Source organism: Gallus gallus, chromosome Z, assembly GCF_016699485.2.
Source record: "Gallus gallus isolate bGalGal1 chromosome Z, bGalGal1.mat.broiler.GRCg7b, whole genome shotgun sequence".
Lineage (NCBI taxonomy): Eukaryota > Metazoa > Chordata > Aves > Galliformes > Phasianidae > Gallus > Gallus gallus.
In genome coordinates, this window is record NC_052572.1 from 68131014 (window position 1) to 68149229 (window position 18216).

Consider the following 18216-nt stretch of genomic DNA (forward strand, 5'->3'; position numbering starts at 1 on the left):
TTCATATACTATACAGCGCTTCCATGTAAATCTCAGTGATGAAATCTCATGATCTCGGAAACAAGGCATCAGATAACAGATGTTATTGAAAACAGCAATTGCATTCCTGTGCAAAAAAAAAAGAGCTTTTCACAAGGCAGACTCTAAGTTTATCAGGTCCTTCTAGAGAGGCAAACAACTACTGATTTCTGAACGCTTCCTACTTTTGATTTCATATTCAAGGCCAAGTCACTGACATTAGTTATTTCACAGAAAGACAGGAATGGAGAGACCTATTATGTCACTGTGCTGTTTCTTATTACTTAACTACATCATCATTTTCAAACGAGCATTTGCAGAGTCAAGTATGATGAGCAGAACTACAGAAATGAAAATGAGGGGGGGAAAGCATGGTACTGACTTTGAAACAAACAGAAGAGGAATCAGAATTCAGCTACCACAGGCACGGCAGATTTCTCGACACAGCTAGATCAAATAACTGATTCTGTGAGCACTGGACCGAACAGTTTGACACACGTTCAGTAATACTTCTTTTCACGTGGTAAATCTGCTACCACCACAGAACTGTGCAGCCGAGACCCAAAACTTGCAAGCTGTGTTTGACACAAAGTTCTTTTTTTTTTTTCCCCTGTATATTCAACCCCCATCCTGCGCAACACCCGTATTTCCAAGAAGTTTTGCTAGATTCTAAGTTTTCCCTTACCCCTTTACGTGCAAAAAATGTACATCTTTAATATTCTCAGGTGCACAGAGGTAAACAGAACCAGAGACAAGAAAACATATAGAAAATGAAATTTTGCTCCATTCAGTTGAAAGAAAGATAGTGCTGGATACCCAAGAGGTACAAAAACGTAACAACTACGGAAAAAGGTATTGACAAAGCTGCTCTGAGCTTCTTTAAGTAATAAAACTTTGTTATATTTGACAGAAATACCTTGAGGGGACCAAGGCCAGAGTAGAGACAGACTGCTTGGGCAGCAGCCTAGGCACAATAAAGCCCCCACTTAAAAACAAGTAGTTCTGAACAGCCAAGTTCATATCTGTTTTCAGAATGAACCCTGGCACTCCCCAGAATTCAGCACCATTAACACATAAGGGGGCACAAAAAAATCCATTTGTTAATGGGAACACAGTGAACTTTCGAAATAAAATTTGATGCCAACAGAAGCAGGTACAGACAGGTTCTGCTCTGCTTAAAAGGAGATGAAGAAAGATGCATAGCTTTATGGATCACTGGCACATCTCAATTTTGCTGGTCTGTTTTTCATTCTCTCTGCAATGGAGGTAGACTGAAAGCTGTTTTATCCAGTCTGAATTAACCTGTCAGACAAGTTTTGTTTTCTATATGCATTTGTTCATGTCCTCTAGAGAAAATCAGCATTCCAGGGAGTGAGCGCTGGCTGGAAAAAGAATAAAAATAGTGACTTATCTTTAATATGCTAAGCAGAAAGCTGTATGACCAAACATTTCTCTGCTGAGAGACTTAAAGAAAAAAACACTAACACAAACAACCCATAGTTTGCTCAAGATTAAGTTTGCTGAAGAATTGCTGTGGCTAGCTTTGAACTCAGATAAATACATTTCTCAACAACCTTCTAAGCATGCATTTTTCTAAGCTTACAGAACAGAGGCTGCAAAACATAAACCTTGCAGACTGTTTCCAAACAGGTCTATATGAACAGAAGATACCCAAAACATTGCCTATGACACATCAGGCTGCTACTGTTTTCCCAGACTGCCTTGACTTTGTTTCGGAAGTAGGTTATATAGCTGTTGACAGATTAAATAACTCAATTTTCTACACAATTTAATGTAGTAATTGGACTCTCCATCCAGCTGCCCACTGTCCAAATCATTCCGATTCAACAGATGAGATAGAGCAAAACAACATGAGCAGAAATGAGAGCTGTGTTTGTTACGAAAAGAGAAAGATGCACAAGAAACCCTCTCAAAGAAAAACGTTAAGTCAGTTAATTGACCTGTGAGGCACTATTTAATACCTGTTTTCCTCTTGCTCAGACATATTAAAGCTGGCTAGAACCAAACAGACATTGCACAACGTCTGCCTGATCAGCACTTCAAGTTCAGCAATGCAGAGAATGACAATTCACCTTTCTTACTCACACACTGTCCTGACAGATCTCCCTTCTGATGAGCACAACCCAGCAACGGAGGAATGGATACCATAGTTCTCACAAATGAAGCTGCTGGAACAGCTTTTATAGGTCTGGAAGCATGATGATGTCCCTAACTACAGCTGGCTTCCTGCTCACCATCTCCAGCACAAACATGTAGCAGTATCATACGCTAGAACTGCCTCTGCCTAACCTTTTATCTCCCTTTCTCTGCTACCTTAATTTTGCACTCTGCTGCAAAACAGGACATGCTGCACAACAATCCCAATTAAGGCACGATGGGCACAGCAGGAATGACAAGAAGCATCTGTTGTTCCTTCTAGGTGATGTTCTCTCAAAGAATGAGCACCCAGGAAGCCAGTCACCTTCACATCACAAGAACTCTCACCAGGAAGAGCCTGAGTACTGGTGACTCTGGGCAGGAGGCTCAGTTCTTTACATACAGTTTAGGCTCCGTGCCCCAGCAGCAAGGCTTTCAGAGAAAGCCCTAATGAGGATCAGGGCTGTCAGAAGCTGGAGCCCTGCAGCAGCACTAGGAGACCAAGGAGTGACAAATAACTGTGTGAGATAAAGGTTCCCATATGCTGACTGATCTGCTGGCTCAGGGGGACTGCTGTTCTGTGGAAGCTTATATCTGACACATCATAGACATGCTGCTGATGCATGTAGAGCTCCCAGACTGTACCCCTTTGCAGGCACCAATAATCCCAGAAACCTGGAAAATACGAGGGACTGCAAGGCTCTGAGAGGCTGGCATTCCAAGAGGTGCTGCCTCGAGTTCTGCAAGTAAAGGGAGAGTACTTGAAAAGCAGAGGTTGGTACTGTGGGTTATGAAGAGGTTAAGCAACTATTGTCAACAAAAGGAATTTAAATGGTTTTTGGCCACTGAACTCCCTGACAGTCAAGTACAGACAGGAAGGGATGGGTTTCTTCTTCATGAGCATGGTAAACACACTTAAAGACTGACCAATCTGCTATTGAGAGCTTCAAATTAGAAATGCAAAGCAAATAAGACAACATGCAGGGAAGTGACACAGGTTGACAAAATGCAGACTGATATAGACAAGAGGAACCTTTAAAACAATGCAACAGCTCTAGAGGGCCAAATCCTAAGTGAAAAAAAGAAATAAGTGGTAAGTGCACATTAGTGGGTTAGATATCACTTTCCGGGACATCAGCATAACTGAGAACCTTAAGCACATGTACATGAACACACTCAACACTGGGAGCAACCAGGAGGAATTACAGGTCCACATGCAGCTGCAAGGCTAGGATCTCACCAAGGTCACAGATGTTTTAACAGCTCATACAGCAGGAGGGTTACCAAACATGGATGCAGGCTCTCCAGGAAGGACATGAGGTGGGGGTGACCTTTCTGTGAGATAGGGAGAATGCATGGAGCAATGCCTTGGGAGTGAGAAGTCTACTGAGAGCTGATGGGTCACCATTAGCAGGAAACAACAGGAGAGGCACTGACATGTGACTGCTACAATCTGACCAGGAAGATACAAACAAACCCTTCTCCAGACAACTGGAAAAAGCAGTAGGTCTTGCTCCCCGAGGAACTTGAGCCACACCAATATCTGACGAGAAACATTACAGGGTGGGAGCAAGCAATCCAGGAACTTCCAGATACGCCCTGATGACAAGTTCCTCACAGAGACAAAAGGAGGATACACTGCTGGACACAGTACTTCCAAACAATGAAGTGTTGGCTGGGGATGCAAAACTTGAGTATGTTTTGGCTGAAGTGATCATCAGCTGGAAGACTTTAGGATACTGTAAGGATGGAGCAGGGCAAAGGGCAGGACTCACAGAAGAGCAGACTTGGGCTTGGAAGTGATTTTTGCGTATCAACTTTTTAACCATACTTTCCTCCAAGTCTAAATTGCATTAGATTCTTTCAAACTGGGCTGTTAAAGCGTTCAAAGAACCATTCTAACAGCAAATCAACCAAAGGTCACCAGGTACCTGCTAGCATGTACACGACATTAAACTTGAATTGTGTAGGATGTGAAAAGCAAGGGCAGATGACAAAGGAGGAATACAGAAATTATCTGAACAGCTGAAAAGAGGATATGAGCAAATGCATCAACAACAGATAACTAGGAAAAACAGATCTGCTGCTGAACTTATAGTAATGAGAGCGTTCATTCTTTGTGATCCACTGATGTCTACTACCAAGGCCACTGCTGATAAATGCTATTTGGAATAGTTTGACATAGCAGTCAAAGCCTGTACTGAATGCTTTTAAGAAAGCAACCAAATGAAAGCAATAACTTCTAACTAGTAAATAGTACTGTAACTCCAATTTCAGTGTAATTCCCTTTAAGTTCTTCAAGGCATTCAAGTAATTTTCATACCTAGGAACATACTATCCACGTAGGGAAACCTGCAAGATGTACTCCTGTCTCCTGATTCATACATACTGGCATTTACACAGATCAGCCACATTAAGAATATACAACAGAAATCAATACATCGGGATCAATAACTAAATACTACCTCTAACGACCTTGCTAAGCACCAGAAGTTCTGACCAAGCAGGAAAATTAAAGGAATCACAAGTTCAAATGGCTAATATAACTGAAGATTTAACTCTTCCTCTGGGATTACTTTTTTCTCTGACTACTGCAAGTATTAGAGAAAAATAAGGATGCACAAAACATTATCGGTACAAGAGAACTAATGCCAATGCAAAAGAAATTTGTATAAAGTACAGGACATTTAGTTTTTATTTGTTGTTGATGTCAACATCCAACTACTTCACTTGTAAGATTTAAAGCAAGACTCTTCAGATTCATTTCCCTATCTGTCAGTTTGCTAGTTCAGTTACTTCCTGATCCTTCCAGATTCATTCTTTTTATGTAATATACATACACTGAATCAACAGCTGTGCTAAGGTATTACTCCCACAGATTCACCAACAGGTGAACGTTTTATCAATAAACATCATAGTTCACAATGTCAGAACGACTAAACAGAGTGCAAGTCAAGAAGCAGCTGATATTTAAATATTTAATGACAACATACAGAACATATTTGCTCTAAAGGAACCAACTTAAAAATTGTTTTCCTGGAATTTTCCATCGCTGTTAATAGGAAAGACCTGCTTCTACAACTTCAAATAATATGAAATCCAAGTATTTTTGCTGCTTTAATATTTCATCTCTCAGCATCAAGATGAACTGATTTACAGCTTTCAGCTCAAAACTGTGATAGCTAGCAGGTTAAGCAATGAAGCTGCCAAAAAGAATGCAAAGATCAAGTCTTTAAAATAGAATGTCTCCGTTTCTTACCATCTGCTACTACCTTTTGATACCTCAAACACTGTACTTTTTTTTTTTTTAAACCACTGAGCTGCTTTATAGTCTAGAGAGCAAGCAGGGAACCTATGTTGCCTCCAAGAACTTTTTCCTAAAGTGATTAAAATTTAAAACCCTCTGCTTAAGGTATTCTGGGATCTTAGCATTTCAGAAGTCAGGATTTCAATGTATGTTTACCTTCAATAGCTTCCAGTGTAAATTTTCAGCCTAGGTTGCTCTGTCTTATGGATACTACCTGTTTCTTTTTAAATGCTTGTCTTAGCAGAGAAAAAGAAAACCAAACAGACATCCACAAAGTGGGTTAAACATTTCTGCAAAACAGACAGGTGTATGTTAAGAAAATATTGTTTCTGCTTGGGCAATATTCTCAGAGGTGATTGTACAAGACAAGTGTCTTAAGCTGTACGTAGGTCAGTATATGAGATGCCATGACTCCAGAACTCTTCTTCATGTATTTCCAATAGAATGATGAAGCAGAACAGTGAGCTTGGTCTCAGCTGTCACCAGCCAGGAAAAGGTTGCCAGAAACAGAAGAGTGTGTTGCCATGCATTTATCAAGTCTACGTTCTGCCTCTATTCAAATTAAAGATGGACCCACTCCAAACAAAGCTCAAAGGCTGGTTTTCCCAGTATATGCTAGACTGTTAGGTTAACACGTACATGCTATGCCGAGTTCATGTTGGTGGTAAAAGCTTGTACTAACAAGTTTGTGACAAAAGCAATCTAGAAACATGGGCTTTTCTGTAAATAAAAGTAATTTAGCGTGTTTTAATAGCTCCCAAGAATGATCTGTTGAACACCGCTTCACCTACATGCCTGAATTAATAAACAGACTGATAACAGGTATTGCTTTTGCTGTTCATGCTGCAGTAGATAGCACAAAAATGCCTTTTCAGTACTTTAATCAAAAGATGTTCTGCCATTCTAGTTCCCATCTTATGAAGAATGCCAACTAAACCCAGTGCCAGAGTTGCAGGTTAGTCATGGAATACATGTCTATTCCATGCTCAGGGAGTGAACAGACCAATCTGCAAGTCTGTTCATCCAGAAAAACAGACACAGACAGAAGCACAACTGGCCACAAAGTGATAATCTGTGGGAGATCCTGGTCAGAGGGACCTGTGATTCACACAAACGCTAGGCTCATTAGAACAGTGACACACAAAGATCCTAAGTGTCTCAGGACACTGCAGTGCAGCAATATCAGTTTCTACACACCCTTGACAATAGATCCCCCACACTAGCACACAAGGACAGCTATGCTGACCAGCACAGCTCTTTGCACATTCATATCAACAGCACTGCTGGAATAATGAAGCTCCAGCTCTGTTACCAGCTAGTCTAAAGTAAGACATTAAAAGTGATTACTGACAGGCACAGTAGTTTACAAAAACCAAAGGATCTATACTGCTAAAAACTTCCTTTGAACTTGGACATTGCCTGAAAAAAAAATTAAGTAAAAATGGTGAAGTCTCCTTATAGATGGAGCTTCCTGCAGCTGCACACTGGAAAATCCTCCCCTTTGCATTTTTACCATCTTTACTCGAGCATGTTAATGCAGAGTGGATATGATGCCTCAAACACTGGGCTTCCACCAATTTTCATGTCTGGCACTGAAGAGAAAAAAGTCACTGATTATATATATTTTAAGCTTGTGCTCACAAGCATAGGTTGCTTAAGGATTTTGTACTTTCACTCCTCTTTGACCACATTGTGGAATTTTGTGTTTGACTTGTCAGGCAGGAGAACCACCACAGCCACTTGGAACTTCTCTCCTGCAGCACAACCCAGATTCAGCAGACCCAGCTTTCCAGTGGACAGCAGAGCAGAAGACCCAGCTCCACAGAAAAGCTGGACCAGCTGCTGGGAAAGTCTGGATCAGCATGAAATCCAGGGTAAGATTTGGTTTCAATTCTATCTCTAAATCCCAGCTAGACATTTTAATCCACTCTTCCCTCTTTTCTTTGCCATTTCCTCAAAATTGAACATAATTTAATGGTTATGAAAGCAGGTATAACAGCAAGCTGATTGCAGAGATGCAAGCTTTGCAACAGACACAGACCATGAGCAGGTGCTATTTGGATGAGAAGAAAGGTCTAAGAAAGGAGTGAGGCAACCAGTCTGAGAAACTGAGAAAGCTCACAAGCAATCCCTTAAGAACATCTTGCATGGTGTAAAGCATACGATTCCCTAGTCTGGTAAGAAAGCACTTCTTCCCAGTACTATTCCCAAGGGTATCTTGAAATGAAATACAGCAATATCTCCTTGTGAAAACAAGACATTTTTTCAATTGCCAAGACACACTGTATACAGCAGCTGAACAGTCATGTTGACATAGGTAAGACCAACACTTGGTCTTATATCAGTAAGTCATCAACTCTTACCTGTTACTATCAAGCCAGTCATTAAGCTATGGGTTTTCTAATAGAGTATGGCCTATCCTCATCATTTGTCAGGAGCCCTACTGATCATCAGTAGTATTATATTCAACACATAGCAATAGCACACCGGAATAAGAGCTTCTGTTTCAAGAAATATTTTAAGGGGCCCTTCTCTTCCAATGCCCATTCAGGGTTCACAGCTAGATGAATGCCCTTTACTTCGTAATCAGTCAGTTTTGATACTCACTCAGTCCAACATCCTGGACAGCACTGAGTTATCTAAGTACCATGTCTCATTTGGAAAAGCAACTACAGTTCACTGTTTCCTCTGGATAGAGGAGATGCTTCAACTAGAAAGTCTGTTATAACTTCCAGCAGCTACCAAAAAAAGTCAATTATTGTCTCCTTAGGAAGAATTACTTCCAACATCTAATCTAGGTGCAAATTAAGAACAACAAATAAAAGGAGATGTTCTCCAAACTTCCAGCTCTGCATCTGGAGAAAAGGCTTTCCTACTTTTTGACAGTCCTGAGACCTTTCCCATCCTTATCCTTCCTGATTCTGACCTGATGAATCCTCTCTCCTCACTCATGCCCAACAGCTGCAAATGCATTACACACTTCAAAACACCTCCAGTTAAAAAAAAAAATCACTTCACTTAATAGGACAAGACTACGCAGTATAATATCCAGCCCTCTATAGAAATATACAAAGAGTAAAGCAAGCAGCCTCAATTCTGCTTCTGTTTTTGAAGCTGTGGTGAAGGAAAAGAAGTGCACCTCAAGTTCTCCACGTTCCTGCTCAGCAGCTCTCCAAACACAGAAACACTGACAAGCACACCATTGGCTCAGCCCTGTATTAATCACCCACACACCTTGTAAAAAATGTAAAAAATTAAATATCCAGTTATCACTAGTGTATGAAGCCATTCAGGAAAAAGTCTTACTACAAGAATGAAAGATGCCTGCAGTCAGTATTTACAATGTCAAATAGCCTGGAAAGCCGATAACTCAGATCAAACAGATTCTCAGTACTTCTATAATTTCCAAAGTAACTGCATCTATATTTTGGAATAATGAAAGTACTCTCGGTGAGAAAAAATAATTGTTTTTAGCAAGCCTGAGCAGACATCCATGCTTGATATTTGCAACTTTTTGGACACATGCAGAAAAGTCGTATAATAGAATCATAGAATGGCCTGGATTGAAAAGGACCACAATGATCATTGAGTTTCAACCCCGCGCTATGTGCAGGGTCACCAACTACTAGACCAGGCTGCCCAGAACCACATCCAGCCTGGCCTTGAATGCCTCCAGGGATGGCACATCCACAACTTCTGTGGGCAACCTGTTCCAGTGCGTCACCACCCTCTGGGTGAAAAACTTGCTCCTAGTATCTAACCTAAACCTCCCCTGTTCCAGTTGAAGACCATTCCCCCTTGTCCTATCACTATCCACCCACGTAAACAGCCGTTCCCTCTCCTGTTTATATACTCCCTTCAAAGTACTGGAAGGCCACAATGAGGTCTCCCCAGAGCCTTCTCTTCTCTAAGCTAAACAAGCCCAGTTCCCTCAACCTTTCCTCATTGGAAAGGTGCTCCGGCCCTCTGACCATCTTAGTGGCTCTCCTCTGGACCTTCTCAAAGAGCTCCATGTCCTTCCTGTACGGGGGGCCCCAGGCCTGGATGCAGTACACCAGATGGGGTCTCACAAGAGCTGAGGAGGACAACCACCTCCCTCTCCCTGCTGGCCACCCCTTTTAATGCAGCCCAGAAATATCCTCCTTCCCATAGCATGGAGAGGACTGAGGACAATAAAGTGTAATATTGGTCCTGGTATTTTATTTTTGATTATTTTTCTGTATTTTTAGAACTCAACTCTTTAGCAACATTTTCAGTCTTCCTTCAGTCCCGGTTTGCCCTAACACATCTATTTGTGCTGGATACCTCTTTGTGCAGGCTCAGAGAAGATCTGCAGCACAGAGGTTTTTGTCCACAAACCCACTCAGCAGTCTTAGGGCAAGCTGCACTGGTGCGAAGGGCCTCTGACCCTGGGAAAGTTGCAGTAGAGTCCTGCAGGAACAAATCAGCTGGCCCAAACAGGAAAACAACTATGCAATGGAAGGAGAGAAGAGCACAATTTTAAGTCCAGTCTGACAAGCTGTGTTATTTTCCTTGGAGTAGTTTGGCATTAACGAAGAGCCATGTCATCTCAGCATGGTTTACAGGACATGACAGCAATATGCATTCACAAGTGAATCCTACTCTCAACACAATAAGCATTCAGATAAGCCAGTTAAATAACATTCATCATCTGATAGTCTGAAGGGATTTGAATTTCAGTGAAGAACAAGTTTTACTTGGAGGTGAAAAGGTATGTGTGGGGTAAGGAGGGGACTTAAAATAGTTAATGCTTTGACAGCATTTCCATAACACAGCTAAAAGGTTATATAATTACCATTTATATAACTCCTGAAGAAATTTATGGCAAAAAACATCTTTATCTTTGTTCTAAGACAAATTGCTCTACTGCCTCAGGTTTACTAGAGCTTCAAACTTACCTGAAGAATATAGTCCTGAGGTATTTAATTACCCTGTCATGACCACTAAACTGTCTGGCACCATAGCCCCTCTCTCCACCTTTGCTGATTGACAGCATCAATAAAATTCACTAGCTTTAATTAGACCTCCAAACAAAACCTCCCTTTTGCCACTCACCAGATCAATGTTCTTTAGTACAGTAAGTACAGAACTGAGACGGTAAGGAGGGCTTATTTCACCTACACAGCTCAACTGCCCCTGGGTATTCAGAATCAGAATGGTTTAGGTTGGAAAGGAACTCTGAAGATCATCTAGTCCACAATTCATACGTTTCATGGATCCCCAGAGAGATCAGTGGAAGTGACACGACTAAAATTTTCTTCTAAAAGTGTCAGTGTTAGAGAAAACAGGAACAATCTCAGTATCTTTTTCTGCTGCACTAATTCAGAAATCAAACTAGTACTTTTTTATTCAGTATTTTATTATTTCCTATGAAGCACTTTCAAAAGCACTGTCATAGGTTCATAACAGTACAGATCTTGAGCAGTGAAGTTAGAGGACAATTCTTTTAACATGAATCCTACTGCGCATCTAATTAATGGTTCTAGATAATGGTTCACAGCATCAGTGAAACTGCACAGTATATAATGCCAAGTGTTTAAGGACATGCTGTCTCAGAGGACATGAACAAGGTTGCTGCACATGCCTTCAAGCCTCCCCTCACTGTATTCCCAACACTGAATCAACAACTCACTGTTCTAATTGCACAGCTTTCTACAATAAGGCAGTGAACTAGGGAAAAATTGATGGCAAAGTGGGACTTCTCTGCACGTAGCTAGAAAAAAAAAGAGACTTCCAACTTCCTTTTGGAAATGATGTTACATGTTAAGTCTGATAATTATTTCTTTAAATATATGCAAAGCTATGAAGGAGTGGGAAGAAAACCTACAGATTTAATACTTCAGATAAAATATTTCTTAAATCTATATTCCCTCGATAGGTGATAATTACCCATGTAAACACTAACAGTCAAGTAAAGAACTTGAAAAAACCTTACTAAGTCTGATTTTTAAAAAGCAGGTAGAAGGCAGTTTGATAATCAATGCTATCTAACACAGAAGGTTAACTGATAGGCCTGTAGCTAGGAAAAATCATTTTCATTCCCATTTCCAATTCATATTTGCATGTGACTACATCACATCACCTGCATTTAAGAAAACCATCTGCTAGCCCCTGCATGAGGAGGCTCTGTCATGTGGAGAGCTGAGATAAGGGCTGAGGGAAGTTCCACAGCCCCATCTCACCTTGTGAGACAAAAACAAGCATCATGTTACTGACATCAGCTATGCCCCTTGGGAGCTCCAGCCCAACTCAAGCCCACATGCATCATTCAATCACCCTGGCATCCACAAGAAGAAAACCCAAACTCTGAGATTTGTGTCCTTCTACTAGCCTTAATCAATCAACATTAAAATCTGCCTCCTGACACAGCTTTGTACCAGCTCAAGGACAGGACATTCATTTTTCTGCCCCTTTTAAGAGAAAGAATCTTGTCTGTGCAGAATTCACAACATAGCAAAAGATATTGCCACTCAGATCATCTTATAATTTAATCTATCTTTCTGAAGGAGTTTTCTCTTAAGTGAGTTGAAGGAAAATTCATTGTGGATTTCCTCTGCCCCATGCAGAGACCTTCCTAACAAAACATGAATTCACCTATTGCTACTTGAAGCGATATTTCCATGTTGTTTGCTTTCCTCTAAGCTTTCCACACTTGGGAATTGATCTTTTCAGGACAGAAATGAACGAATTAATGTACAAGCATGTGGGTAATCAAAGATTATCGCCATACATACACAAATCTACAGTGGCTCTGTTCTATTTAGGAGTCAATGAAAAAGTACTTCCCAGAAACAACTTCCAAAAACAGAAGCCATAGAAAGTGTTTCATCTCTTCTATGATGTTGCTGGGTATCTTCGGGAAGCCAAAATTTCAGACTACAGGCAATTCTAATAAGCCTTCTTACATGTATTCCTTAAAGCATTACAAAGGATGTCCTTCTTTTAGAAAAGGCAGCAGGTGATAGGTTCAATTTTGCCAGCCACACAAAGACAGCAATTTGCAAATCCATGTTTTAAATATATTTTACTTTAAGAAAACAGTTGGTGACATCCTTTTTAGGTGTCAGAGGAATATAACCAGTGTTTAATAGGCTAGAAAAGAAGCTATGGATGAGGGGTATCTGTCATGTACACAATCCAGAACACCTCACACTGAGATCAATCTCCCTGAATGGGAATGAATGCTCTCAGTTCAGGCACGACATGAAGGTCCATCACCTAAACAACTTCTCTCCAGAACTGCATACCAGTAGGGAAACAAGCACTCACAGCAATTAACCTAGCAAACCAAGAAAATTTTACAGAGATGTATATTCTCCCTGCATTCTTGACATCTAATATCTTTTCTTCTGAAGTAAAAATATCCACTGAAGACACCACGCCATCATTCTTCAGGTCTATATATTAAAACCTGACTGATATCCACATTTTAAGTTTCAAATCTAACTTCCAATCAAATTCAACCAGGGGCTGGATTTTGAGTTTGCCAAAATCTATATAATTTTTAACTGGGCTGTCAGCTCCGGATAAATAGGAATACTGCAGGCTCCACCAAGGTTGTGGTGCTGACTGCTCAGAAATGACTGCTCCCCCCATATGTTCCCGTGCAAAGAGCTCTGGTATCAACTTCAGTTCTCTTCATGTTAGTCTCTGGACTGATGAGAGGAATATGAAATACAGCCTGCTTCCCAAGTTGCTGAGTATTTATGTTGCATCAGAGATAAAGGCAGACATCCTTGACAGATCTCCTCAACCACACGGACATCTCAGCTCTTCCAATAAGAAGCAACTTTCTAGTGTATCAATGCCCTGAGCCGTGTAACACATTAGAAACCCTCCTAAACAATGTTCTTCCCCCATAGTGTTGAAGCAGGTGAAGTCAACCACTTTAAACAGCATCTGGGATGAATATAATCATGAGAACTTGCCCTGAAACCCAGCTTATACTTAACAGGGGAGAAGAAAGGAGTAAAGCAGTCTTTTCCCAACTATTGTACATTAACCCTGAAAGAATTTGCTGAAGTTGAACAGACCAGAACATGGGCAAGAGAAGTCAGAGCTTGCCACCCTGTCACATGAAGAAAGCCAACAGTGACTTGTCTTTTAACACAGTCCTCAGAAAACCCTGGGCAGATGCATTCCTTATTCTTACAAACCAAGATATTTAATTCCTATTAATGCTAAGATGCATATACTTGCAACATTACTGAAGTACAAATTTCTTCCCTTTTGAAGACTCCTTCAAAATCTGCACATACTTCTGGAGCACCAAATGACTTCCTTCCATCTCCCTCCACCAAACAACATGAGCTCCATGCCTGCCACAGCCAAACATCTACCCAAATCTTTCCATGACTCAGTGTCTGTCAAACAGCAGTACATAAATGTTTTGAATTTCATCACATACTTATTTAACTTCATTGATACAGAACAGGTAGGGAATTCTAACTGTAACTACTGCCACTTAGTATTTATTTCAGTTATGTTTAACTGGCTCAGCAGTGCTTTTAACTTCAATTAAATTTCAAACATCTTAAGAGGAGAGCTTTTTGTTACAAGTTTGAGGGCCGTCACTACTCAAGAGATCGGCTAGCAAACCCTGCTGTTTAAAGAAAAAGAAGCTGGCTGACACATGTTGCCTTCAGGCACTAACACCTGTGAAACAGATTCGGAAGTCTCCATTTTGACAGATTTTTATCTCCTATCCTGATATTTCAGAACCCAAACAATTGTTTGAACGAATATCTTCTTCTGATAATGGAATAATTGTGTAATGCTACGTTTTAGAAGTATTAATAGCATAAACAAGCAAAAAAACATAAACAACAGATAAGAAACATATGTTAATTATAAAGCCACTTCCTCATCACCATGACCCTGCCTTCATACATTTGGAGAAAATAAAACCATTTTATAAGAAAGAAAATAATGCAATCAGAATGAAGCAAGAAAAAACAAATGAAGAGGCATGTCACAATATTTGTACTTTTAGAAATTCAATAAACTGAATTTAGTAAATAGGAGACAAGGAGTGTGACAGCATGCACAATCCTTGCTCTCCTCTTTCCAGCCTGATTGATCATCAACTTTTCTCAGATGGGCGGTGGCCACAGCACTGGTTACTTTCCAGCCCAGGCTAGCAGATCAAGAAACAGGCACCTTGCTCCACAGCTAAGGAGTGGATGAGCCAGTGCCACCGTTAGCCACAGGGCTGAACATTCTGGCTTAAGTTTTGTAAGAACTAACATCCAGCTCAAAATCGTATTCAGCATGTGGTTATGAGTCAGTTATCTTACCCCATAAATAATGGACAGCCCAGGAGCCCTTCGAGCTTTCCTGTATGACAGCAGACTGAACAACAGGATGACCCTCTGAATAGGGATGCCTCGAAGCTACATGCACTGCAGCGACATTGTACACCTCAACATCAAGAGACTTTGTTGATACAGACCCTCAGTAAATTACTAACAGCAAATCTGTCAAATCCTAAATAAGCTAAGATTGTATCTTAGATTGACTGTGTACATGTAATCCCTCAGACATAGACCACCGACAAGTTTGAAACTAGGGGTGAATTCAAAACTATTTAGATCAAATAGGAGTTCACAAAACAAGAGTATCTTCTAAACCTTGTGACTCAATGGAAGGGTCTCCTTGAGAAGTCTGTTTAATGCTATAAATCTAGGGTACCTTGCCATCTTAAATCTTGTGAAGTTGTCTTACTCACAATTAAGTTTTGTTAAACCGCTATTTTATAATAAATGTATTGCTGCTGTTCTCTTACAAGAGACTTGTACAGTTCCATCCGTAAGAGTTAAAACAAAAACAAATTCTGAACAAAGAACCATGTAAACACTAGCTACAGAATAACCTTGCAAGACTAGTAATTCAGGGATCTTTGTAGCCAAAACAGTTATCTCAGCATTTCATTTTAAGGATAAGCAAGAGAATACTTTTAGGTTGTGAGTGCCTTATTTACTAAGTGAATTATACCCTCTTATTTGAGAGGGTAGGTAGGAAGCACGCAGTGCAGCCTCTAGATGATATGAAATATTGCCCTTCTGTAACTCAGCAAAGAATTTGATCTAATTTCTCAGTTGGATCACATTCACATGCAAGTACTAAGAACTTGCAACTCTCAATTTTCTACATTTAATTACAATTTAGCTTTAAATCTAACTAGACTACAAAGGACTAATCATCTGCTTCATTGTGAAGTCCTACATTATTTTATTGCCAACAACAGAATGCCTCAATTTTGTTTGGAAGAACACAAATCATGAATAAGAAAGTCTTTAAAACAAGAAGTCAAAAACAATTTAGTTTCTTGAAGTCATAGAAAGTAATACGTACTTTTATTGTTTTAGTTTGAAGTCTCAACCCATTCAGTGTGTTGATAGCCTTTTCGGCATCCTTGGGGTCAACATAGTTCACAAAACCGTAACCCAAGCTCTGTCCTGGTTAAAGAAAGGAAAAAGTGATCATTAGTACTCTTACGCTGTCGAACATAACTAAACACATTTAAAAAAACCTTAAAATGGACACAACAAAATAATCATATTGAGGAACAGTCATCTACAACAATGAAGTTTCAAAAGTTCACAATGCTTTGTTTTTCCAGTAAGGCTACTATCTTTAAATAGCTTTCTATTTTCTTGTAGACTGCCCTAAGTTCAATGAAGAAATGGCTACAATAAACTTAATGAAGGACTTAAAAAACTATATGAAATACATTCAGTAATTTGTTATGAACTTTTAGAGACAAGAAGTAATGCAAGATTTTCCAAGTGAAAACATCAAAAATCCACTATTCAACTCTTGGAGTACAGAAAGCATTATGGTAAAATTCCATAACAATACTTGAAAATAAGGGAATTTCAAAGGTATTTCAGTATCAGAATATGACCCAAGAGATCTCTGAAGATGATCACTTCCACAGATGTTACAGAGTACAGCCTCATGGTAGCAAGGGGTTTTAGAAGACCATTTTGTTCCTGTATTCATATCGGCTCATACAAATGACTGGACATCAGTTAAATATCAGTAGAACAAAGATGCCATGTTATCAGGTTCTTCTAGCATCACCACTTCAGACCAAAGATGGCTATAGAGCACTTTTAACTCTTACTGAGCCACAGCCCATTTCAGCATGCTGTGTCTAAGCACTTAATAAGCACTTGGGAGTTTCTCTCTTGAAAAATCTCAAAACCAATCACGTAACATCCTTAACTAGCTGCCTTCAGCATAGTTTTTTTAAAAAGACTTCCAGCACATAAGAACAGACAGCTAGAACAACATAACATAGCAATAGGACACTATCTAGGAAACATACCCTTCATTAGCACACTTTTTTTAATACAGAGTCCCACAGTCTTTCAAGATTATTTTAAGAACCTGGAAAAATTAAGTCCAAAAACCTGAGTCAACAAGTGGAAGCCACGGGAATGATCCAGTACAGCCCACTAACAGAACCTTAGTTTGAGATGTTACCTGGCAATGTACTGATAAAGGGATAAACAATATTACGTAATGCACAAGTGGCAAATTCATTTATTGCAGGAAAGATCTAAAAGCATCCATGTTGTATGAAGTTCTTATATAGTATCTAGATAACAATATACATGTCAAAAATACCTGATGGGCAGAGACAAGAGAGGGCTCAGTAACAAGCCTGCCACTGCTGGCAGTGTTTTGTACAAACTACCATAGCACCAAAAGTTTAGCAGACAAACCTCACTTCCACAGTGCGCCTATTTTTCTCCATCTTATCTAAAATAATACAGAGAAACAAGAAAAAAATGGCTAGGAGCAGCTGTGAACAGATGAGCATAGGCAAAGTGCCAAGTTATTAACCAAAAGAACATCAGTATTGAACTGGACAATGCCCTGAGCAGCCTGCTCTACACAACCTTGCTGTGAGCAGGGAATTGTACTTTATTATCTCCATAAAGCATTGAATATCCTTGGTTCTGTAACAAACAATATGGAAATCTATGGAAGTATGATCTGTATTCATTTATGACTCTACCTAGATAACTAAGTTAAGTTTCTTAACCTAAGTTATTTTTTTTTCCATATTAGTCTGATAACAGCTTTTTTTTTTTTAAGGGAAAATGCATAAGGGGTTTTTCAGTTCATAAACAGGTTGTTGAGTTCTGGAAAATCTAGGCAAATATTCCACACAAACCGGTAAAAGTATTCAATTCAAACAATCCACAGTTTTCCCAATTATTGTAAAGTATGTCTGACATGTGCAGTTGTTTTCCGTCTTTTTTGAAAATATAAGTTGAGTTAGAAAGATAAGGATTTAGGAATTCAGTCAAGTGTTTCACAGCCATAAAAACTTACATTTTAAGCTTGGCTAGTACTAATGGTGTCTGTAAAAAGCCTACAAGAAATCCCATCTGACTGTGTATTTCAGATAGAGGAAGAACAGTACCTATTGCACACACATTTTGCTCTTTCCTTCAAATGGAATTAGCTAGTAAGGGTAATACAAATAGGTTCTCATTCTGTGCAGAGATGCCTTCTCTTCTTTACTGTTCAAACTCCTTGCTTTCAAAGCAAGCTATATAGAAACCAGACACTTAGGCTGTCCACCACATAAAACATTTAGAAAAGAAACTTCAATATTTTGTAATTAAAAATCACTCATTTCTGTTGCTTGAAGCTGAAGATTAAACCAAATAGCTCCCAGCCTTTCCACCTGTGAC

The 18216-nt window shown here is 39.7% G+C and overlaps 1 protein-coding gene across 50 annotated transcripts in view; it reads right to left on the bottom strand.

Annotated features, from left to right (window-relative positions):
• The window catches only part of ELAVL2 (ELAV like RNA binding protein 2), an 85106-nt gene that overhangs the window by 11375 nt on the left and 55515 nt on the right, over positions 1-18216 (bottom strand). For all 50 annotated transcript variants that reach the window (XM_046905833.1, XM_046905831.1, XM_040656117.2 and 47 more), the window contains one exon: positions 15857-15960. In XM_046905833.1, the coding sequence (XP_046761789.1) occupies positions 15857-15960 (104 nt within the window). The remainder of the gene's footprint in view (positions 1-15856; positions 15961-18216) is intronic.